This window comes from Kogia breviceps, chromosome 6 (assembly GCF_026419965.1).
Source record: "Kogia breviceps isolate mKogBre1 chromosome 6, mKogBre1 haplotype 1, whole genome shotgun sequence".
Taxonomy (NCBI): Eukaryota; Metazoa; Chordata; class Mammalia; order Artiodactyla; family Physeteridae; genus Kogia; species Kogia breviceps.
Window position 1 is genome coordinate 128,679,395 of NC_081315.1, and position 25,563 is coordinate 128,704,957.

Consider the following 25,563-nt stretch of genomic DNA (forward strand, 5'->3'; position numbering starts at 1 on the left):
TTCCAGGTGCCATAGTCTGGTGCATGGCCATGGGAGTGGTCAGATGATGGGGTGAAAGATACAGGCGTTTGAAACTGAGGTACTCAAGTTTCTGGGAAGCTACAGTGTTGGTGGAATCCTCCTCAAGGTCACTGAAGTCACCCAGGATGATGGCAGAAGTTGGATTCATGGAAAAGAACATGCCTAAGTCCTCAGTGAACATAGAGGAGTGTTCAGGAGATGACAATCATAAAAAAAAATAGTAAGGGGACAGCAAAGCTAGATGGGATCAACTTCAAAGCGGGAATGAGTTTTGTGCAAGAGTGTGCATGTAATAGACATTGGGAAGAATATCTTCAACTGCTCTTGGACCTGCCATACATTTGGGAGGGCTGCAAAGGAAGTGGTGTCCTTGAGGTAGGGACAGGAAGTGGAAAGTTCCATTTCAGGGAAAGTATGTAAGGAGAAAAGATTGTCTTTATCATATACATGTAAAAACTTTATGCTCTCAGAAACTAAGGATCATCTTTTATTTTCTACTAAGACTGTTGAATTATAGGTTTTCAGGGAATCACAAAAGACAGTTGTACTGACTGGGTAGTATTTAATATGACCAGGTCTTAAATAAGAAGCCATGAACATAAACATTTAAAACCAAATATATAATAAATAATCATTAAGTTATAAAGTACATAGTTCATATTAAAACTAAATTCTCAGATGCAAATGTAAATATAACAGAGCAATAATATAGAATAATAATGCTACAATTTTGTGTCCGAAGAAGACACTTTCAGCTAAAATGCTAAAAATAATGATTAATTTTCCCTGAACTACCATGACCTACAGAAACCTTTCTTTCTTTCTTTCTCTCTTCCTTCCTTCCTTTTCTTTTCCCTCTTTCTTTCTTTCCCTTTCTCTTCCTTCCTTTCTTTCTTTCTTTCTTCCTTTCTCTCTCTTTCTTTCTGTCTCTCTTTCTCTCTCTCTCTTTGTTTCTTTCTTTCCTTCCTTCCTTTTTTTTTTTTTTTTTGGAACATTTCCCTTGTTCCTGCAGCAAGTGTTGCTACAAATGTTGTTGAAATAATGTTGAGTAAATGATCCGATTCAGTAGAAAGTTTTACTCAGAAGTATGGTCAGATGTTCCTGTAAGAGTATCTAGAACTTTAGAGACTCATAGACACATAAAGCTCAAAAAAAGGCTGAATATCCCATAGAGATTAAGTTCAACCCTCATCCTACAGATAAAGAAATGGAAACCCAAAAAATTTAAGCAGGTGACCACGACTTCACATCCAGTGAGATTTCAGGTCTCCTGTATCACCATCCATAGGTGAACAGCAGTGTTTATGGGTCAGCCTCAGATCTTCTGGAGGGCTGGCTAAGTCTTGAACACAGAGCAGTGAAGATGGAGCAGTTCTTCATCTTGTTTATTCTGATGCATTGCTTTCCTTGGGATATTGCCAGGATCATTACCCGAGTCTTTAAACTCAGTTTAGTGAAGGCTCTTAGCCAACACCCCATTAAGTTAATTTTACTTTTAAGGTAGAATCTCTGGTCAAAAGGATTAGAATAGGGATTTTTAACAGTAGACACACCAAAATAAATACATTATTTTAAATATAAAATCACAGTGTCAAAGAAGTCAACAACTATAAAGCCAGAAACAAGAAATAAGGACTCCATCTTTCCCAAGTCAATCTCGTGACTGCTTTCCACTTTTATCCCAACAACCTGGCCTGATGCTGAGGCAGGCTTTAGATGCATATTATCATCATGATGCACATATTTACACGATTCCTTTGTAATAACATTTAAAAATTTTAAAACAGAGAATACCTTTTTTCTGATGATAAAACATTTCATTGTGAGTTGAAATAATTAATTCCTAATATACATTTTAAAACCATAAATTATCTGTACTTGTTTTAAAAATATTTTTAAGTAGATCATCTTTGTTCTTAGAGCATAAAGCGTTTCCCATACAACATCCTCTTGCACACTCACAGCCACTTTAACAATAAGAGATTCTCAAATAGCTTATAACATTCTAGTGAAATTTTTATTTTTCTAGCGTTTTTAACTTTGTATTTAAGTAAACTGCTGGAGTTTATATGAAATGGCAGTTAGATCAGGTTGCTTGTTTTTGCTACCCATGGTTGAAAGATTAGGATGCTTATGCAAAAATCTGTTTTCTACTAGGAGTCCTGAACTCCTGATTTGTCTCCTGATTTTGACTTTATATAGATGATTGAATTTGCCTTATGCAAAGCATACAAACGCAAAGTGTCTGTCAATTTTAAAAGTAGAAAGAAAGGAAGAAAGAAAGAAGGAAACAGACATTTGGCATTAATAACTCACTCCCATTCAATTGTTATAACAATTTGAGAAGAGAGCTACAAGACTTTTTAAAGTTCTGTTTGGTTCCAGAAGATCGTCTAATGCATGTCCCTCTATAGATTTTAATTGCCACTTCCACAAGCTTAGAATGTTAGCTTATAAAGGGACTTGAGTTGGGGAAGGTACTAGTATACCCACTTAGAGAAAAAGAAAAGACCAAAAGAGTCTATTCCATAAATACATTCATATGTATAGTATTTAAATATTTTTGACAGATTCTAATAAGGAAGTCAGACTTTTTGGAGCCATCTGGTAAAGCTGTCCCCCTGGTACATAAATAAATCATGTATTTATATGTTAGACATTCTGAGATAAAATAAAACCTCTTCAGATATAGATTTTAAACAGTTTTCATTTCCTTAAAAGAATAAACACTTCAACTTTGATTTTCACCCTATGCTTCTATATTCTTCAGATTGAGTGAAGGTCTATAACCTTTTAAGTTATGATCATCAGAAACCTCATTCTTGTCATAATCAAGATCAAGGTTAATATAAGATCAATAAATTCCCAAACTGTATTTTTGGTTAAAATTTTTAAGCTTCTCCAAGAAATGGCATAGTTGGCAGTAAGATAAAGTAGAAGCTTTAGAGGTCATAGAAATCTAAAACACAGGAAATCAGACTCGAATTGAGTAGAAAGTTTTTTCAAGTTGACCAAACACAGAGCATGTGGATCAAACTGAAGTATTGCATAGTGATTTTGGAGGAATAATCCTGACCTTGAACACTTATCTGAGTTTTTTCCCCCATCACTAATATATTGTACTCCTCCATTTGGAATACCAAGAACAGAGTTTCACTACTGTGTTAGAGTATGAAATATAGTGTCCAGCTTCAAGTGAGATCTTTAGGAACCTTCATATTCTGTGTGTTCTAGGAGAGATGCTGATGAATCATCTGTGGAAATAGAATACCATGAGTAACCTCAACATAAGAAGCAATCTGGATAAAGATGAAAGTCAAATATAATTTAAGTTATATACCTTTTGGATGAGTGATTTTAGACTTTCTAGGAATTCTTTGGGTGGTTTTTTCTCATAAGAATCACATGAAGGACATGTCTAGAAATCAATGAAAGAGTAATAATCTTCTTTAAAACTTTTTTCCTATTTAATAAAATGTTCGTTCAAATTTTATGTTTTCCAATTAGAGACATAAATCATGTTCACTGAAAAAATTTGAGAATCACATAAAATTGTTCAGAAAATAACAATGAGAAAAATCACTTGTAATCCCATCATTAGAGATAACCACTGCAGTGTTTTGATATGTATCCTCCCAGTAATTTTTTTCTTTGCATTTTGTGTTATTTACACTGGCTATTAATTTACCTTTGTTTTAACACAACATAACACAAGCATTTCCTACATATTAAATATTCTTCAAAAATATATCCCATAATGTTTGCTTTGTATTCCTACATAGGATTGAAGTATTACTATTTTTGGACATGTAGATTGCTTCTGACTTTTCACTATTGTATACAATACTGCAATGGACATCTCTGAGTAATTTTTCATGTACATCTTTATTTTATTTGATAAATTACTAAAAGTAGAATTACTAAATTAAAGGGATAAAAAAAATTAAGGCTTTTGATATACATTATAAAACTGTTTTACCTCTATTCACATAGAACATTCTTACCATTATTGTGCACTGTTAAAAATTTTAATTGAAAAAAATAGGATTTCCTATCTTAACTTGCATTTATTTGATTATGAAGAGATTAAACAATTCTTCACGTGTGTATTGCCCACTTAATTTCTTTTTTTTAAAAATCCTTGGTTTATGTTCTTTACACTTATTCCTGTTGAGATACCAAACACCAGGCCATTGCTTGCTGTTTAGCATCTCTAATGCCGGTTTGATGTTGTGGTGAGAGATATTTGACTGAAAGATAAGAGATATAAGTTCTAATTCTCATTCTGGCACTTAATATTTGTGGAGCTTGGGACAAGTCACTTAATATCCTTGGTCTCACTTTCCCATCTATCAAATGAAGGTGCTTAACTGGATAATTCTATGTTCAGTGCCGATATTACCATTTTATGGTCTTTGATATTAGTATTCAAGGATATGCTCAACTCTTTTCTTCTTTGAGGAAAGTTTTAGTGGGATACTTTTCACATTGCAACCTGGTCAAGCATTCAAAGGAAATAAAAATCATTTTGATATTGTAATTAAGATTTCATTTGAATCACGTGTGAAATTCCTTAGAGGAGAGAGAACTGATAGAAAAATTTCTAGGGCTTCCCTGGTGGTGCAGTGGTTGAGAATCTGCCTGCTAATGCAGGGGACATGGGTTCAAGCCCTGGTCTGGGAGGATCCCACATGCCGCGGAGCAACTAGGCCCGTGAGCCACAACTACTGAGCCTGCACGTCTGGAGCCTGTGCTCCACAACAAGAGAGGCCACAATAGTGAGAGACCCACGCACAGCGATGAAGAGTGGCCCCTGCTTGCCACAACTAGAGAAAGACCTCGCACAGAAACGAAGACCCAACACAGCAAAAATAAATTAATTAATTAATAAACTCCTATCCCCAACATCTTCTTTAAAAAAAAAAAAATTTCTAGTAATTTATCTTATGTGTTTATCCACTGGTTTTGATTAATGCCTGAATTACTCATGAGATTATCTGCATTGCTCATGAGTTGGCATAAGAGGAAATATACAAGAGGGTCTCAGGGCCCACCAAACTAGGGATTATTGAAATTCCCCAGCCAAATAATGGGATCTACCCATTCAAATGTAGTACTGACTCTGCAATTATACAGGACAGTAATAATATTCTTTAAAAGAGAAAGGCAAAGTTTGAGATTTATCCTGGTGTCTTGTAGGCTACCTCTTTTCTTTCAGGAAAACTAGGATCTAGCTCCTGTTAATAAGGATACAAGTTATATGTGATCATATAATGAGAGCAGAATATTTTTTAACTCTAAGTCACAACTGGATTCTCTGTCTAATGACTTCCTCACCTTTGAAAGCTATATTAATTATTCCAGCTACCAGGGGCTGTTAGCAAATTCTAATTGGGTTTCTGGGCACTTTCAAGTTTGTGGACTAAGAAGAGGTGACTTTGCTTCTCAAAACACACTCTATATGATAAGGTATAACATGTAACTGGAAGGAAGGCACTGGAGGCTCTGGCTGCATGTGTGTGTGTGTGTGTGTGCGCGCGTGTGTGTGTGTGTGCGCGCGTGTGTGTGTGATGTAATAGATATAGTTAATAAGTATAAATAAGTTAGATGACAAATGACAGTCTTACCAGTTCATGTTTCTGTCTTTTCCCTGCATTTGTGGGAGGTAGTTTCCTCTTCAGCTGTTTAGTTAATACACTGATTATCTTTTCATTGTCTCCGGTATTTGCTGACTTTAGTTGGATCTTCTGAAAACATGAAAAAGCCGATCGCTCACAGTGTCTCTGAAAGAGAAATAATTTGTATAGATGTTAATGAAAGTTATTCAGAAAGTAAAAATGATGTTCCCAATCCTCTTTTCCTACTTCTACTGCAGTGTCTTGGGTCACATTCATTTTAGCAGACAAATGAGGAATGACTTCGTGTCCTACGTAATCTCTGGGCTAAAGAGTAGGCTCTTGTGATATAAAATCTCCCCATGTTAGGGGAGAGAGGACATTTCCCTGTCTCACATACAAGAGGGAGCTTTGCTCTGCCACAGTTCTTTATTCCTAATGGCATTTTGAGGTCTGGGTGTTGGGCAGGACTTGGTATTTCATAAGGGAGAGTTAGTTTGGTTTTAGAACACACTTTATGAATTATGAGGCTCTAAGAGACGTTGTGACTGGTGGCAGCTTTGGGTGAGTTACGCTGTAGTCTGATAAAGAATCATTTCATTCGTCTTTTGTTTCTCTCTGAGATGTACGTAGGAGTATCTAACAATGACATACATGTCTTGAGCAGCACCTTATCCTGTACAATGCCTGGCATAGTGTCTTGTTGCTAGTGAGTGCTCAACAAATATTTGTGGAGTGGACAAATGAAGTAAGTGAGTTAAAGCCCCTCCTTTGGGGAAAGGAAGTGGGTGCCTACCTCTAATAGCACATTCCACGCCTAAGATTCAGTACACCTGCTGTAGACCATGCGTGACTTTTCTAAATTCCTGTTCACACTCTCGAGTCCATTAGGATGGGATCTGCCTGAATCAAGCAGTCAAGGAACAGAATTTGAGGCATGCCTCCCCCGCAATGGGCAGGAAGACTGCCCCTTAGAAAGTAAGTGTAATGTCTCAGAGCATGGAGAAGTGGGCAGATCAAGGATCAGAAACTTGACTCTTGGGCTTCCCTGGTGGCGTAGTGGTTGAGAGTCCGCCTGCCGATGCGGGGGACGCGGGTTCGTGCCCCGGTCCAGGAGGATCCCACATGCCGCGGAGCGGCTGGGCCCGTGAGCCATGGCTGCTGAGCCTGCGCGTCCGGAGCCTGTGCTCCGCAACGGGAGAGACCACAGCAATGAGAGGACCGCGTACCGGAAAAAAAAAAAAAAAAAAACTTGACTCTTGCTTTAATCAAATAACCAGTGACTAGTGAATAAGTCAAAATGTTAGAAGTTGAACTGAAAATGAAGTGGAATTTATTGGAAGAACAAAATTTATACTGACTTGTTGAAAACATTTTAATGCTGATCGCTTCTCGGCCTTTTGGCTAAGATCAAGTGAAAACATTTTAATGCTGATATAAGAACTTGTATCCAGGTTACTTTTTTCTTTCAGCAAATGTCTGTATATGATGCTATCCACTGCCCTAAAGTTGCTATATCTTCATTTCACCAGTGTATATGGAAGTTACTGCCATGTATACAGAAGTCTCAATTTTTCTCAGTTCCTACAAGGGCCATCCTATATACAACAGTATTACCTGAGTCTTCCCATAGACAATCAGCTGAAAATAGCATCTGGCCTGCTTTGCATTTTCCAACCTATATGCTTACCCATTATGAATGTTGATTAATAACATGCATCTTTAAGACACAACCGCATCAGATTTGCTTTGCATACATGGCCACAAGCCGAGCCAGCTTATCTGGTTTCCTTATATCAGAGCAGCTTGCCTCTCATAAGGGCGAGATAGTGTCCTTTACATATGTTTGCCAAAATGCTTATTTAATAGAAACTATATATAAATGTTAATTATAGCACTTTTTTTTCCTTGAAAACCACATGTTCATGTTTGTTGAAGTTTTTTCTTTTCTCTTCTTTTTGACCACAACCGGCTTAGCTTACTGGAAAAATATAATATTCATATTTAAAGAGGTAAATTTTCCAGCTGAAACTGAAAACACTAACTGTTTCATCGGTGATGATCTGAGAAACCAGCATTTCTCACAGAGACCCATTTTGCTGAGTTAACATTTACATGTGGATGTTGAAAGAAAATTAGGTTCCAAAGAAGTACAGGGGCCTACCAAATGAACTCCCTTGAGACAGGTATCGCCAAGAGTGGTCAAGACAAGCAAGCAAAGATTTTGCACCTGAGAAAGCCTTTCTGAAAACCTCTGAATGGCATCTGGACACCAGTGCCTGTTTTGATGGGGCTGTGCTTTCTCTCCTGCCCTTCCTTGTTCACCTGTGTCAATAGACATTGGAATTTTGCTTTGTGCTTTCTGCAAGCAGCAGAGCTATCCCTGGTGGTCCAGGACAAATCTGTGGTCGAGGACAAATAACTGCTGGATTTGACTTCAGATGCACAGTAAAGGCAGCCTCAATAAGGAAAAGGAGCAAAGGAGCTGTTCTGCTAAACTGCCTTAAGGATGTGTTGAGGAGTAGAGAGATTAACTTTGATTCAGGCAGCTTCAGGTGCCCTGTCACTCAGGATGACCCCAAGTTCATGTGCAGCACTACCATCTGGGAGCAGAACCACTGCTTTCCTTTGCTGTGCCTTGCAGACTCAGAGGGCAAGCCTTTGTTTCCCTCATCCTTTAACACCTGGAAACATGAGGCGTTATCTGTCCTACATTAGTTTTGCAGAATTGAGGCAGCAGTAAGGAAATCAAAAGCAAGAGTAACAAACCACTCTTCTTTTTAGCTAGTCAAGTGCTGCTTTTGCAAGGAGGTGCACTTGTCTTTGTTGATTTGCAATTGAATATATGAAAATATTTGCTTCCTTACAATTTATTTTTGACCTACTTACTTTTCTTTCTTTTTTTTTTTTTTTTTTTTTTTTGCAAAGAAAGCCCTGGCCATTCACACTAGGAAATCTTACTAACTGGGTAAAATTACCTTTGTCTACATACAAACTAGGTTTATATCAGGGCTCCTCAACAGTGGCACTGTTGACATTTTCGGATGGATAATTCTTGGTTGTCAGGACTGTCCTGTGCATTCTAGAATGTTTAGTAGCATCCCTGGCCTCTACCTACTAGATGCCAGTAGAAACCCCACACACACAATTGTGCCAACCAGAAATTTTTCCAGACAATGCCAAATGTTCTCAGAGGGCAAAATCACCACCAGATGAGGACCACTGATTATTAGAAAGATGCCTGGTGAGGCCAGTTAGCAACCTTAGATGATCACTATATATCAACATTTATATGCAACATTTAAATGAATTTATTTTCATTAAACTTGTTAATCTTTTTAACTCTTTATAGACTCTGCTTTGATGCTAACCCTGAAAAACTTGATATAATACTACTGTGGCCTTGAACTATTTTCTTCTCTCCTGGGTTTGCCTACCAGCATAGCTTAAAGATTTTAGTAATACCATTATTCACTTGTATCATAGCCAGCATTGCTTGATGAGATTATCAGATAGATACAGTGTCACTGAGACAAAATCCTGTCATTATAAGATAAAAAAGATCTCTCTTTAACAAAGGATGTAAAGGAAGTACCCACTGGATCAACTCAAGTTGAAAAGCGGGATATCTTATTTTGCAAGTTAGAGACTGTAGCGAAGAATCTCCCCAAAGGACTCCAACCATAGCAGTTAGACAAAGGGCATGAGATACTAAAAAAGATATGTTTTGATAATTACGGCATTAAGAAATAGTCTTACTTGGAAAAGTCTTTCCAATGAGCTGAATGTGCTACTTTCATTTTAGGTATTGCTTATTAGAAAAGAACCTAGTAAATGAGAGTGTTTAAGTTCAGAGCTAGAGAGTGAATTTTAGAGAAAAGCAATAGTGGTGACTCATTCACTTTCTAAACTTCTACACATAGTCATTTACGATAATTGTTTTCTTTGCAATGTATCTTCATAAGTCTCCCCTTTGTAGTGTCCTAATTACTGGTAACACTTTTATAGTTATTCTAATTTATGCAGTTAAAGGTCTGTGACAATGAAAACATTTCCCCCAATTGTGTTTATATCGTCAGGGTACCAAACCTGAAGACTAGATCGAAGTTACCAAGGAAAAGATCAGCACATAGCACACTTGAACTGTATGCTAGGCCTCTTCTTCCTGGGACCTAATGGATTTAAAAGGCTTAAGAGAACAGGATGAGTTGTTGAAAACTGTCCTTTCAAAAGACCTCACCGAAGGCCAAAGACAAGACTCATTGAGGCCAAGGTACATGGGAATTATATTCTAAAGGATGGCCTTGATTTCCACACTACCATTCTTCCATTCTGTGCTATCATGTATTCTTTCTTTCCTTCTTTTTTTATTCCTTCCTTTCTCTCTTTGTCTCCCTTTCTTCCTTCCTCCCTTTCTTTCCTTTTTTCTCTTTCTTCCTTTCTAGTTATTAAAAGGTGAATTCTGCTTCTGTGGTATGTGTCTATATTTCGTACATAGGTTTACAAAGAGGGCTCAAGAACTTTCATGCACAAGGATTCTTAAAATGTAATTAGTTGGTCATTGTTCAGAAAATGATCATAGTATAGATTTATTTTCTAGTTTTGTTATTCTATCTCAACAATACTACTTGAGAATACTCTTCGAGATATTTGGAGATAAAAATATATCTTATAAGGTATTTAGTGTTTTATTGGTTGGCTTGTTGGTGAACCAATGAATATTTGAGCAAAATAGAAATAACTATTTTATCAATTATTAAACCCCGAAATTCATTGAAATTAAGTATATTTCTAAATAATCATGTTCATGCCTCTCTTAATTGGATTTAAAAACATGTCAAATTTATTTTCACAAATAAATTCAACTGGTCTTACCTTTACATCTTCTGGAGCTGGCAGAAATTCAGAGTCCTAGAGCAAAAGAAAATTAATTCTGAGTTATTTATATAAGTCAAAAAGCTCCTTTTATAGTAATTGAGGAATATTATTTAAATTTTGTTGTGACAAATATGGCCTTACCAAGTCATTCACATAGTTTTTCAGCTGATCAACAATATCTATAAGTTGACGCAGTCTAATCAAGAGGCGATCTTGCCCTTGGAAGCTTGATTTATGGGCCACTGTCCCTGAGAAGAGGACCACCAGGCAGATGACTATTCTCTCCATGTTGCCAGGTCTGGATCTCATAAGTGCTAGTACAGCAAGACCTTGGTCTCAGTTTTCACTTCAGTTTCTGAACAGGCTGTCAGTAAAGCTATCTATTTATTCATCCTTCAGGGAGAGATAAAGCCCTCCCATTGCAGCCTGGAAATCTTTGTAAAATGGATGAATGTGAGTAACTCTTTTTTCTTTTCCACTGGCTAGGTATACGTGTGCATGTGCTAATGCGCGGGGGCAGGGATTGATGGAGTCAACGAAATGTGCCCCATCTGCATCTTAGACAGGAAAAAGAGAGAAATGGGTGAATTCCAATTTTCAGCATGAATCAAGAAGTGTGCACAGTAAATAATAGGTACTACAAGACTTCAAAGAAGTAAACAAAATACTTTGATGTCTCCTTCTGTGCCTCCCTGGCATCTTACCTGTTCTCCCTGACAGTCATAAGGGCACTTCAGTAATGAGTAAAGTGGCAACATGTGCTTTCTTGCAGGACTTTTTCTTATGGTAGTAACTAGGCTTTTTGACTGAAATCGTCCAGTATTCCATCATAAAGGTAGGAGGAGAGCTACCTTTTAGGAAATTTTAAATATCAGGGGTATTTTCCAAATTAACAAGAATATTTTAGGTTCTTAATCAGCTTAAATGGTTTAAAGTAAAATGTGCTCCAACTCTTCTCCAAAGCATCTTTAAGTAACATTAATCTCAGCTTCTAACATTTTACTTAACAATCTGATTTATACATATTATCTTATCCCCCAATCAAGATCTCACTCTACCTTCATTCAAAAGAAAGAAAAAAAGAAACTCTGTAATGTCTATCTCTTCTATATAATGTATCAGTTAAATGAATGAAAAGTGCTAATACTCATTCCTCTCTAAATCAAAATTTTATTTCAAACAGCAAAATCCAAAAATACCCATAAACGACTCTTTTTCTCTTTGGGTAGTGTTACTTATTATTTTCTCTGGGTATGAACAACACATTTCTAACTATGACAGATAGAGGTTAATAAAAGCTCAAAGTCCAGAAGTGGTTTTATCATCCTCCTCTCTGCTGCTTCTCCTCTCCCTGCTACTCTTCACTCGTTTGAGAAAGCTGAATACGATATTCCAGAAACATAGAAGTAGTATTGTAGCATAGTCATCTAGGCCTTACAAATAAAACTCTTGACTATAGATTTTATTTATCCATTTATTTCTTCATCTGTTTCATCACGAGCTTACAGCCATACTTTTTTCTAAAATGTTATGTGGCTAAGATAAATTGGACTTTGGCCTTGATTTGCTTTGAAGGTTGTTTGTAATCTTTTTACCATAAAATAAAGGTATCAAGAGTATCCAGGTTTGGTCTTAAAGAGTAGATAAAAATTCCTACCAAAGATAAAGAAGTCCTCCCTATAATCATTAAATTCCATAGGGGAGGATTCATGTGTAAACCTATGAAATACATATGGACTTGGGGTTGCCACTTGGCACCTCAACATTGCCTGCATTATCTTTGTGCATGCTTTCTTTATCTGCTAGAGAGATGTGAGTCTCCTTGAAGACACGAACCACAGTGTTTAAGAGCTCAATTTCTAAAGCAAAGTGCTTGAATTCAAAGCCAGGCCATAACAATTAATTGTACATATGACCCTAGATATGTTATTGCAAAAAGAAGGTAAGTATAGAATCGAATCATAGGATGTGATGAGGCTGAAATAAACATTCCAAGTAAAATCCCAGAAGATTTGTGTGCTGACTGCAGATGAGGGTAGAGAGGAGAATTTATAGAAGCCTGGAGACTCTAACTGATCCATGGAAGGAAGAACACGAGCAGGTCAGCCAAAATACAAGGGTGTTCCTGTACTGGTCATAAAGCCTTTGGTGCTGCTTAGAGAGAATCACTCATCCCGACTCTGGAGTGCCTCACCCACCACCCTTGGCACCCCAGTTGCTCCCTGAGACCTCCCAGCCCTCTGCAATCCATCAACCAGCACACCAGGATCTCCAAGGTCCCACTCTAGCCTCAGGACCCAAGAGCTTTCTGAGTCAGATCCCCTGCTTTAAGTGGCATTTCAGTTGTTAAGCATTTTGAATATCACTGCTGGGATAGTAGGCTGAATAATGGCACCCCAAAGATGTACACACCCTCCTCCCTGGAACCTGTGAATATGTTACCATCACAGGTAACAAAAGGGACTTTACAGATGTGATTAAATTAAGGATCCTGAGATAATCCAGATTCTCCTGGGTTATCCGTGTGGCCCAATATAATCACAAGGGTCCTTATAAGAGGAAGGTAGGAGTGTCAGAGTCAAAGAAGATGTGATGCCAGAAGGCGAGGTCTGAGTGATATGGGGCTAGAAGCCCAAGAATATAGGTAGCCTCTAGAAGCTGGGAAAGATGGGGAACAGGTTCTTCCCTAGAGCCTCCAGAAAAAAGGCAGCTAACACCTCAGTTTTAGCCCCATTAAGCTCATTTTGGACTTCTGAAATCCAGAACCGTATAATAATGAACTTGTGTTTTAAGCCACTGATTTTGTGGTAATTTGTTACAATAGCTATAGGAACATTACACACCTAGGTATGGAATTTTTACTCTTGGAAGAAGGATAGGAAAGAGAGGAAAGAGTGATGAAGAGAGAACTAGTAAAGGCTGGAATTTGATTTGTTGGGCTTTGGGGGGGGTGCTAGTAGAGGGGACAAGGAATCAAGAAGAAGAGAGGAAAGTAAGATTAGTGTAGCTACCATGGGGTATGGGGTATTAGGGAGAAGAATGTATGATGAGGACTTTCCTGAAAGTCTGGGTGTGTTATAACAGCTTCTTCCTGGCACTGAGAAGCCTTGCTCAGGAGTGACAGTGTGTTTCAAAGTTATGGAGCCCAATTTGCATTGCACTTGCATTTTATCACTGTGTTGAGATGGAACTTAGGGTGGGAGTAAAGAGGCTCAGATTTACTTGAGTTATGTATTCTGCTTAGAAATACTAACTTATTGCTACCTTTGCAGCATCATTTCATTGGGGTGTTAATGTATTTTTACTCTTTAAATGATAATCTTTTTTTATTATTTAGAATCAGTCAGTCCTGCCGTTAACACTTATAAAGAAAATGAGAATTTATTTCACTGCGACTAATATACCAGGGCACAATTTGAGTGTACCAAGAATTCTGTGTTTCCTTATATGCGATTTTGTCCGCAAGAAATACTAGGTGAATGCAGAATCCTGCATCCAAACAAACCGAGCCATATAGGAATGTACAAAATGTACACACACCTCAGACACCCACCAGTCACCTCAGTTTACTGCGTGTGTGATGAGCCCCACCAGTCCACATCTGGTGTTCCATCCTGGGAACCCTCTGTTGCCATTTCTCAATAGCTGGTAGCTGCAACCTCCACGAACAAACTTCAGATCTTTTTCTAGGTAAAATGCCATATTTATTGTAGTGTTTATGTGTTTCTTAACCATTTAACATGTGTAAGACAGCTGTCCTTTTTATTAGGTTCCTGTCATCTTTTTAATGTGTCACTGACAAAGTTTTAGTGTTGTGCCCCTAATCCCATTTCTCCCATAAGCTCTGTGGTTGTCATTGTGCGATGTTATATAGTGTAGTTGATTTTTAGAAAAGTGTACGTCACAGGGCACCGGAACTGACTGTATTTTGTCTGGAAGTGTCACACTTAAGTCTCAACAGCATCTGGTTACATCCAGGTAAAGAGCAAGGCTAGGATAAAGGATTTAGTCCTAAGAAGGGAGAGAAAAGGGGAACGAGGGAGGAAGGCAGAAAGAATGAAAACCAAACTCTTTCTTTCTTATTTTTACAGATGGCCTATCTGAGCTCAGATTTTAAAAACACTGGTGGTGCCGCTCCCCACCCTGGCCCCTCCCCATTAGCACAGGGGAGCTCATCTTGGCTTCCATGAGCCTCCTGAAATTATTTGCAAAATTTTGTGTTTATGTTTGTGGGAAGAAGAAAGCCTTAAATTTCATCCTCTTCTCAAAGGAAATATCAGGCAGCTGCTGTTTTTGTTTTCTAGGCTCCAGAGACTTCTGTGAAGGGCAGTGCGATCCACGCTCCTTCAGCACGTCCATAGGACTGTGCACGAGAGTGACAGCTCCAGACTTTCTGTACAGAAGTGAAGGGACAGCAGTCTGGCCGAAGTCACACTTGTGTAGTAAGCACCCTGCTTTTACTTAGCTTCCACGTTTATTTGGTACCTTGGAGTGAGGTGTTGGGTTCTGCTAGATGCCTTCTTTCCAGGAAGATAACCCAGGCCGGTCGTCACCATGAAAGCATGAAACTTTAGTCACCCACCCGAAGGGATTCGTGGACATATTTCAAGAATTTCTCGAGTGGACTGTGCTTATAGACCCCCTGATCAGTGTAGGAAGGAGGCCAGGGCACTGAAGGAAGGCTTCCAGCAGGGAGAGCAGGCCGAGGGTGAGAGGAATAAAGGGAAGGAGGGGTTGAAGTCTGAAAATGAATGCTGCTAGCTCATGGGGAAAGATGTGCCAGGTCTAAAACAGTGCTGGTTATTCTTTGCACCCAACTCTTCTGCCCTGTCTCTACAGCTCTTCCTTGTGACCACGGGGTGTCAAATACTCCCTTTCTGCTTTCACTTGCTTTGGCCACTCATGGGTAGAATTAGATGTCCTGCCTGGCAAACTCTGCAAAGAGAGGCCTCAGGAGTTTAGAGTGATAGATGTTACTGTAATATGTGCCACTCAGACATGCCAAAGGTATTCAAACAGGTGGCTTGTCTATAGACAACGATGACACCCTTCAATGAGGCTAGAGGTCAGCTGTCCATCATTCCACGACCATCAGGCATAAAGGATGCAGAAAAAGGACCAGAAGATCCAAACTGTCCACCCAAGTTCCATCCTGACCCCACAGCATGGGATGTGACAAGTTCCACTGGACTCAAGGCCTGCACCTGTTTCCTTCCCTAGGGTGAGGGGCTGCTATAAACATCTTCTGTCTTGACCTTGCAGCTCCCAACACATGGTCATGAAAATAAAGAAGTACACCATTGGCCTTTGCTGTGTCCTCTTCGTAAGTTGTCTGCTGAGTTCCTCATTCATAGGGACCTCCTCCCCATGTTCTCCAAGAGGCGGCGTCAGGATCTCAGAGAGAGGAGTCTGCAAGTTGAATGCCACCCTCATTCTGGACAGTTATTTCTGTTTCTAGGGATGAGGATCACTTTTTGGAAAATCACTACTTTACGTCGTTGTATTTACAAAAGTAATACATGTGTGTCATAAAACAAAGAATTCGAAGAACATATAATTGTGTAAAGTAAAAAGCAAAATTTTAAATTGCTCTTTTTTCTTCCCTAATTTTCACTTGCTGGGGGCACTCTTGAGAGTTTAACAAAGTATCGTTATAGACCCTTTTCCTATGTACTTAGAACAACAGAGGGGCATAGATATAGATATATACATATTGAAGGAAGTAGAATTATAAATGGACATAAAGAAGTATAGAAAAAGAAACATAAAGATATAGACATAGAAAAAATGTGCTTTTTTACATAAAAATTTAATCTTATCAACATATTCTACAACTTTCCTTTTTCACTCAACAATATGTCAGAGACAGCAGTCCATACAGTACTCACACAGGGCTATCTCATTTAAATAGGTAGATTGATATTCCATTTTATGGCTGTATTATGATTTATCTATTTATAACCCTGCTGATAGACATTTAGAGTGTTTCCAATTTTTATCTCCTACAAACAGTGCTGCAGTGAACATCCTTAAACATCTATGTCTTTAGCATATGTGAACTATATTTCTTTTAGGTACCTGTCCCACATTTCACGTCCTGAGTAGAAAGATTATATCCTTTTAAAAATTTGATAGAAACTGCCAAATTGCCCTCCGACATGTCATACCAGTTTATATTCCCACCAGCAAAAAAGTCTCCTTTCCCACTCCATTCTCACAAACACATTTTTAATAAATATTTATTTTTTATATTTTTAATTAATTAATTAATTAATTGGTTGCATTGGGTCTTAGTTGCAGCAGGTGGGCTCCTTAGTTGCAGCTCGCCAGCTCCTTAGTTGTGGCATGTGAACTCTCAGTTGCGGCATGGATGTGGGCTCTAGTTCCCTGACCAGGGATCAAACCCAGGCCCCCTGCATTGGGAGCACAGAGTCTTATCCACTGTGCCTCCAGGGAAGTCCCTCATAAACACTTTATATTGTGAATATTATAGATGTTTGCCATTATGCTAAGGCAAAAAAAAAATTAGTATCCTATCATTGATTTGCCTTTCTTTGATCAATAATTAAGTTTGGCATATTTCATAACTCTATTATCAGTGGTTTTTTGTTTTCTTCTGTGAAGAGCCTTGTTCATATTCTTTGCCCATCTATTGGGTTGTTTCTTACCTGTAAAGGCTCTTTTTCTCTTAAAGATATGTTAAACATGTTTATTTTCTCTGTGGTGTCTTTTGCCATACAGAGATTTTGTCTTTATGTTACTGGATCTGAGAATCTTATGTTTTATCACATAAGCTCCTATTGGATATCAAAAATGTCTCTCCTTCCATAATAATAAATGGTAGAAATTGGTTTAGTCTTCCTCTTGCTTGAGAAATCCTAATGCCAAGGAGTCCTTATGAATTTAGGATAAATTCATAAGGACTTTTAAATGAATTTGCATTTAATTCATCACAAGACTAGTTACATACTTTTTTGAAAGTATGAATAATACATGTATGGTTGAAAATTATTTAGTTTATAAACAGTGACCCACACATCACTGGATTCATGGCACCTGAATACCATCATTTTAGAACAAAGTTGGATATGATATATAATTGTTATATAAGTCTAATCTTATACCACACCCAAGGGGACAAAGCACTGCAGAATCCTAACATGGCATCTGAGCCATCAATTGTCGATTGTGTTTGCTACACTTTTAGTGCTGAGTGTTTTATTTTACTTAGAGTCTTCAAATATGGATTCTCCATGTACAATGTACACGGTAGCTCTATAATCAAAACTGACTCATTAACAAAGTGGACAACAGGAAAACACAGTCTCTGAGATTTGCTCAAGGGACTCAAAAGTTGCCCTGAAATCAGCCTTTAAACTGAAAAATAGTTACACCTGAGAGCCACTTCTGTCACTAATAAAGAGGGTGGGGTATCTCTGGGAAAAGGCCTTGGACCAGTCAATAAGATATTAATACTAATAATTATTAGAGCAAACACTTATATAGTTAAGTGCTTTACAGACATTATCTCATTTAAAGCACCAACATGAGATGAGGTACTATGATTATCCCTCCTTACAGATGAGGAAATCAAGGCACAGCAAAGTTGAAATGATTGGAGGACAACTGTTTGCAGAGCTTGACCACTTCTCTCCACATAAGGAAACTGCCACCGGTGCCAATGCCTTTGGGTTATAACAGAATAGCCTCTGCAGTTCGTGAGACCCCATAATGGGATTAAACCGCAATGGTGATGCTTCTGATGTGTGGATTTGGAGTGAGGTGAGGAGTCCTTTTGCAGAATTATTCTTGGTGGTATCCAGAATGTTAATGTATACCTTGTCAGAGTTAATTAAATAATCAGCTTCCGATCTGGGCTGGAATATCCAGTTGCCTGTCTTTTATTTTACCCAACCTGTTCTAGTGTAAGATTTGACTTTTTATTACGCTAAGTGTAATAATTTTCTGGCATTTTATATCCATACAGGAAGAGATAAAGAAGTGAATAAACCCTTGCAATCATTTGGATCATGAATAGCATAGACAAAATCAATCAGGAAATCAGCTATCTTGACAACTTAATGGCCAAAATGTGATTAAGTTCTTTGCATGTATTTAATCAATTATTGTTCATTTGCCATGTTTTTCAAGCCTTCTCACGGTAATGAAAACATCAGAACACTCATCTTCTGCTCCGGTTAGCTTCCACAACTTTAAAATAGACACTGAGGGGGCAATCAGTACAGAGGAAGACAAAAGAAACGTGCTTACAAAGAGAGCCAACTAAAATTAAATCTTCATGAAATTAAGAGATGGATGCCTCAGTGTTTTGGTATATCCACAGTTAAGTCATCACAGGTCACGTCAGTGTATTTAACAAAAGTTGTCTGTTACTTCTGCCATCTGTATATGTATCACCTGGAAGCTTTAATGGCATGACAGGGATGAGGGACTCCTGCCCTTGACTTGATTTTCATCCAGGCCTCAGAACGACTGCTTTGATCCTTGCTACTATGTTCAGAGAATAATTTTTAATGGGGTTAGTGTTCAGGTCAACATTTATTTTTATTTATTTATTTTTACTTTTTATTGGAGTATAGTTGATTTACAATGTTGTGTTAGTTTCTGCTGTACAGCAAAGTGAATCAGTTATACATATATCCACTCTTTCTTAGATTCTTTCCTCATATAGGTCATTATGGAGTATTGAGTAGAGTTCCCTGTGCTATACTGTAGGTTCTTATTAGTTATCTATTTTATATGTAGTGGCGTGTATATGTCAATCCCAATCTCCCAATTTATCCCTCCCCCCTTCCCCCCACCGGTAATGATAAGTTTGTTTTCTACATCTGTGACTCTATTTCTGTTTTGTAAATAAGTTCATTTGTACCATTTTTTAAGATTCAACATATAAGTGATATCATATGATATTTGTCTTTCTCTGTCTGACTTACTTCACTCAGCATGACAATCTCTAGGTCCATCCATGTCACTACAAATGGCATTATGTCATTCTTTTTATGGCTGAGTAATATTCCATTGTATATATGTACCACATCTCCTTTATCCATTCCTCTGTTGATGGGCATTTAGGTTGCTCCCATGTCCTCGCTATTGTAAATAGTGCTGCAATGAACATTGGGGTGCATGTATCTTTTTGAATTATGGTTTTCTCTGGATATATGCCCAGGAGTGAGATTGCAGGATCATATGGTAGCTCTATTTTTATTTTTTTAAGGAACATCCATACTGTTCTCCATCATGGTTGTACCAGTTTAGATTCCTACCAACAGTGTAGGAGAGTTCCCTTTTCTCTACATCCTCTCCAGCGTTGTTTGTAGATTTTTGGATGATGGCCATTCTGACTGGTGTGAGGTGATACCTTATTGTAGCTTTGATTTGCATTTCTCTAATAATTAGTGATACAGGTCAGCGTTTAGGATGGAGACGTTAGAAATGTAAGGTTAAGGTGTCTAGAGAAGGTCCTCAGTAATTATGGAGAACAATGACCCCAGCAGCCCACAACCCAAATGAACCACAATACCTAGAAAAGTTCTGAGGGTCCACCTCTCCCTCCTTTGATCTCCTCCTGGCTTTCTCTCTGGATCTCTCTCTTCCCCTTTTCTCTTCTGTTGCTCGTTCACTCCCAATTTCTCCTCCTCTTTTCTTCTCTCTCCCTGGCTTTGTTTTCTTTCATCCTAATTTGTTTTTTGTTCAAATCCTCACACCATGTATGTTTCTCATAAACTCATAACTAACACACAATAATAGTTCATTAAATTTCACTTATTATTGGGTGGAGGCTTCCTGAGACAGAGCTCAAAGAGGGAATCAAGAAAAAGACATTAGAATTAAAAGTCCTTAGTAGTAGAAAGCTTTATGTGGGACAAAAGTGTGACATCCTTCACGCTCTGTCCTCTGAGAGCATTAAACTGCATCTGGGGAGGGTCATGAGGTGACTTGGTTGAGATGGAAGGATGGTCTCAGTCACAAGTGACAGATTGGAAGGAGTTTGAAGACCCAAGTGGAGGAAGATGAGAAAAGTACATTGAAAATATGTTCTGTGCAGTGCATGTGTTGGGCCCTAAGTAATGCCACTAAGGTGGCATTCAGTGAAATGCCACAAATAAAGTGACATTTCAATAAGGTGAAATTTGACAGGGTTTGGTGTGATTAACAAACATCCATTGGAGTTTTAGGGACTCATTTTCTCAGCTCTGACAAGGAAGTGATATGCTGCTCTGAAAGGACTCCTTGGGGGGGCTTCCCTGCAGGTAAAGGGGAGGGAAAGTGGGCAGGGCTTTGTGCCTCTCCACCCCTGCTTCAATCAGAGAAAATCCTCTTTTATTTGTTTTATACATTGGGTCCTGTGTAAGATTTAGCTTGAAAAAAGGTTTACCCACTAGGAAAAAAAAGCAACAGTTTTAAAGTGACTGACGGTGTTCCCTATTTGTAGAGCCCAGGGTGGCGGTATCGCCTACCTGTGCCCAGGTGTTCTGCCTTGGATAAGGAAGCCATGCCATGGTCCACAGAGGGCATGGAAAGCCCATTTTTGCACTGTGGTTAATTGGTTGCTAATAGATATTACAGTTAACATTTATTGGGCACATACTATGTGCCAGGCATTATTCTGATGATTTTTGTCCCTATTCTATCTTTTAGTTATTACTGTATTAAATCAATTCTTGGACAACACATTTGTATATTTATGTCTTGGAAGCCAGGCTGCCTTTTATAATCAATGGCAACTTAAGGTTAATAAAGTCCAATTAGCCACCTACCCTCACATTTATGAGGTAACTGCTATTATACATTTTACAGATGAGAAAACTGAGTCACAGAGAGTTTAAGAAACTTGTCCAAAGGGGCACTTATAAGAGGTGATTTAATGGCTACTGCTAAACATCAAGATTGTTACTGAGTAGGTAATAAGATGGCCTACGATGATGCCTGTTAGTGCTGAGAAGAAAAGGTTTGATATGGGAACCATGATGAGGGTGGCAATATATCACAGCCATAGTATGAAATTATGTATAACTTGTCGGAAAAAAGAAGACTAAGTCTTACATTTCTGTATACTTTCTACAAACTCTGCCCTCTCTAACTTCATTATTCACAGTAAAAATGATCTATTAGCGAAAAAGATGATGAGAAGGGTTTTTGCCTTTAAAGGTTATAACTTAGGTAAGTCCATCAAAACTGTCTTTGCACATAGCAGGGATGCATTAAATGTTAGTTCCCTGCTTTTTTTCAGGGGTCAAAAATACTGTCTTGTGGATCATACCTTTAAAATGTCATGGTGGTGGCTACCACCTCGGATATTAAATTTATTTGCTAAATAGAAGTGTAAGCTTTGGGGAATATTGCCGTTAGAGCTTTGATGATTCCAGTTGATTTCTAAACAGATTTATAACGTGTAAATCAATTTTCCTGACTACTCAAGAAATAGGAAAAGCATTTAGGCAATGGAGGATCATCTACAATTTTTTTACTATAAGTTCACTGGAACATCATGGAGGAAAGGTGAAGAGAATTAAAATTAATAGCTATGATCAGGGACAGAATGTCTTGATTGTTAGAAAAGTGAATAAGAACAAAACCAACAGGAGAACTCAGTATACGTCCACTTTGTGTGAGCGTAAGTTGGGGAAAATACACGGTTTCCCTGTCACCTAGTGAGTGCAAATAGGCAAATGACGTGAATTTAGCGCACGTCACCTAAGAGGTCTGTGGCTTAGGAACATGCTGAGTCAATTTGCTACTTGAGAATTTACATCACCTTGACAGTGGACTTCCCCAAAAGTGGAATTCTAAGCAACCTCATATCCCTACCTGGGGAGAGCAGAGATTTCCTTTTTCCTCTGTCTCTGACTGTCCAAATCATGCGATGCATACAAACCAGACCTCATTCCCTCCACCCACATTTTCCTTTACATAATACCACAGTAAGATTTTTCCTACAGCTTAGTCACTGGTAGCTTAAATAGTATTCTGAAAATTAGGAGGCAAGGTGACAAAACTGCTTTCAAGGAATCTTTTTTAATCTCTGAATTGAGGATTCTTAAATTCATTATTCAGCAGTTACCATAAGAATGTTCCAGTCTGAAAGATAAAATGGCTTGCTATTTAAAACAATAAATAGGAAGCATTACATCATCAGAAAACATTTATTGAGGCTGTGTGTATTTGGTATTCTAGATGCTATCAGGTCACTGCTCTATGAAGATACAAAGCAGACCTTAATTATACACATGATTGAGGAAATGAAAGCATGCTGGTCTTTATGTGTGAAAATGACACTAAATATGATCAGACAAATGTGCATTTGAGGTTTGTTTTACAGTTGCACTGAGTTTTCTTTCCATAATTCCTGTAGCACGTTTACTGATGGTGACTTGTGTCATAATTCTAAGATGATTAGCACAGGTTAGACTTACAGTCTTTGCTCACGAAATGGTTTTTGGCTTTGAGATCTTGATAGTAACTAAAACCGTGAGCAAGTACTATCATCGTCTTATGACTGATGCTTCAGTAAAAGTAATCTGGACTTACATGAATTTGGGAAAGGTTAGTAAAACCTACATTAGTGTAAGACACTAGTAAGATACAGAAGTTACAACAATATTAATTATATATGAATTCATCTACCAGAGGAAAATTAATTGGGGGAATTATGGAATAAGAACTTTAGCCATTAATATGCTAGTGGGATTCCTTTATTAAGCTTTGCATTAGAATTCGTCTTGATAATATTGGCTTAAATCCGTGGTCATTTTTTCCCCTTTTTAGGCAGGAGAACTTCTGATAACTGCCTTCTGCCACAGTGGAGTGTAAAGAACCCACGTGACTGTCTGGCTCACTGCTGTCTTTTCATGGTCCAGCACGGTGCCTGGCACAGAAAGGCACTTAATAAAGATTTGTCTCCTGAACATATGAATGATTGGTTGATTGATTAAGTGCATGAATGAATGAATTCATTAACTGATTATTGGCCTGTATTGGGCTGGCCAAAAAGTTCGTTTGGGTTTTGACAAATGAACTTTTGGGCCAACCCAATACAAGAAATACAATTGGATATAGCAGGAGAAACCAATCACTAGCTCGACCCTGATTCTTGCAAACAGAAGAAAGAGACTTAGTGGACACCAAAATGGGAGGAGACCACCCACAGTCCGTTTACCTAGCATCACGAAAACAGATAACTCAGGTTCTAGAAGAGGGATGGTGACTTCCCTACAGTTACATCCATGGAAAAAAGCCAGCAGTTGTTCTCTAGATAAGACAAACTGTTTCCATTGGTGAAACAGAAGCATTTGTTAATCAACAAAGAAGTGGTCACTGGAGCAGAAACCTAGGCAAATGCCTTGAGCAGTTAAAACAAATTTCCTGCAGAAAAGCATTTCTTTTGATGATAACTTTAAAAAATAATTTATGTAGTTTCTTTTTCAGTAGCCGTGCTCCATCTGTATCATGCAGCATTATTAGCATTTGTTCACAACAGAAGTGGTAAGGAAATTACTCACCACAATTGTTAGACCGGCTTATTAGAGGCAGAGGGAAAAAGAGTGGCCTTCATGGGTACTCAGTTCAGATGCTGCAGTCAGCAAAGGTGTGGGCCACGGTTGGGGAGGATGTGAGAATGGAGGAGAGAACCAGCTTGCTTCAGTTTCTGGTGAAACATTAAAATTTGTAATGCAAGCCACCTAGCCTGGCAAGAGTGATTGGTTTCTTTCGTTCTAGAAGAGAAGGGTTGCTGGGGAATAAATTCAGATTAATAAATATGGCTCTAAACTTTCTTTGAGTGTGAACTTTATGAAAGCCTCGCTTATGACGTCTCAGGAAATAAGTGCATATACTGTTTTTGTTAATTTATATAGAATGTGCAAAATTAGATTATATCAATCATTTCTCATGAATGGCTTGATGCCATGGCTTCGGTCTTCAGTTATGAATTTGCATGTCCCATGCACTTTGATCCCTATGTGTCTGTGTATAATGAGTGCATCTTTGTTCATTTAAAATTCATTCAACAAGTATTTATTGAGCACCAACTAGTCACACTTTCTCCTCTTGTTTTTCCATGTGAAAAAATGGAATGGTCTTTAGCTGTGTTTTATTGGGCACAACTTTATTAGGCAAATGTTTTAGCAGGGGCTTCCTAGCACATACGGTGCTTTTGTAGAAATGAAAAACAAAAACAAACAAACAAACAAAAAACACCCCAGCCCCCTCTGTGTGCAAAAGAATTATTTTCAAAAGTGTCTTTTCCTCTCAGAAGATGAAGTCCTATGCCTGGGCACAGGGCTTGATGAGGTGAGTCGTGCATGCTTTAGCCCCTTCCTGGGTACCATTTTGCAGTACACAAAAGGCATACCTAAACATGGAAACTCATCTAGATGAAGCCTCACAGAAAAAGTTTGGGTTTTGTTCAGCTCTTGGTGATTTGGACCAAGAGTGGGGAGAGTTCCTTCGATCCATGTTAGTCAAAGAATCTCTATACCAAAGACTCTGTTCTTAATTGTCCATCTGCCAAATAAAGGAGTTAAACTAAATGCCTTTTTTCCCCCTAAAAAAATATGTATTTTGATTATATAGTAGAGAGGTCAAGAGTGTGGGCTTTGGAGTCAGGTGCTTGAGTTTGAATCAGGGCTCTGTGATTTAAGAGCAATTTGGCCATGGAGAATGTCTCTGAGCCTTAGCTTGTTCATTTGTAAAATAGAGATGATAGTACCTAGTAGCCAGTTCATAGAGTTATGATAAGAATTAAATGACATAAGGCACATAAAGCACGTAGAACAATGTCTGGAGTAAGTGCTCAATAATCATTAGTCATTATTATTGTTTTTATTATTATTTAGTCGATGTGATTCCATATCTCCAGAAAGCCAAGGGCAGCCATCTACCTAGCATCGGTCATCTCACTAACACTCAATAGTGTATCCACACTTGCCACTCAGCCAGTTAAAACACCCTCTGGGTCACTTATCTGTAGTAAATAAGGGCATTCATTTGGTAGGCCTTGACAAAGCTACCGCCCTCTATCTCCTAA

At 38.2% G+C, this 25,563-nt stretch overlaps 1 protein-coding gene across 1 annotated transcript; it reads right to left on the reverse strand.

The window, feature by feature from the left end:
- Positions 1–3,251: 3,251 nt before the first annotated feature.
- Positions 3,252–10,823, reverse strand: IL21 (interleukin 21). The gene is made up of 5 exons (XM_059066800.2): positions 10,656–10,823; positions 10,512–10,547; positions 5,649–5,804; positions 3,362–3,439; positions 3,252–3,275 (listed from the first exon to the last, which is right to left on the reverse strand). The coding sequence occupies exons 1-5, from the start codon at positions 10,821–10,823 to the stop codon at positions 3,252–3,254; spliced, it is 462 nt and encodes a 153-aa protein (XP_058922783.2).
- Between the last annotated feature and the right edge of the window lie 14,740 nt (positions 10,824–25,563).

What these genes read in the sequence shown, in the direction of transcription:
- IL21 (XM_059066800.2), bottom strand. Translation starts at nt 10,823, where the DNA reads ATGAGATCCAGACCTGGCAACATGGAGAGAATAGTCATCTGCCTGGTG. An exon ending in AAAACTATGTGAATGACTTG is followed by an intron (nt 10,548 to 10,655) that starts GTAAGGCCATAT and finishes CTTTTGCTCTAG; the next exon opens with GACTCTGAATTTCTGCCAGC. An exon ending in CAGCTCCAGAAGATGTAAAG is followed by an intron (nt 5,805 to 10,511) that starts GTAAGACCAGTT and finishes TTTCTCTTTCAG; the next exon opens with AGACACTGTGAGCGATCGGC.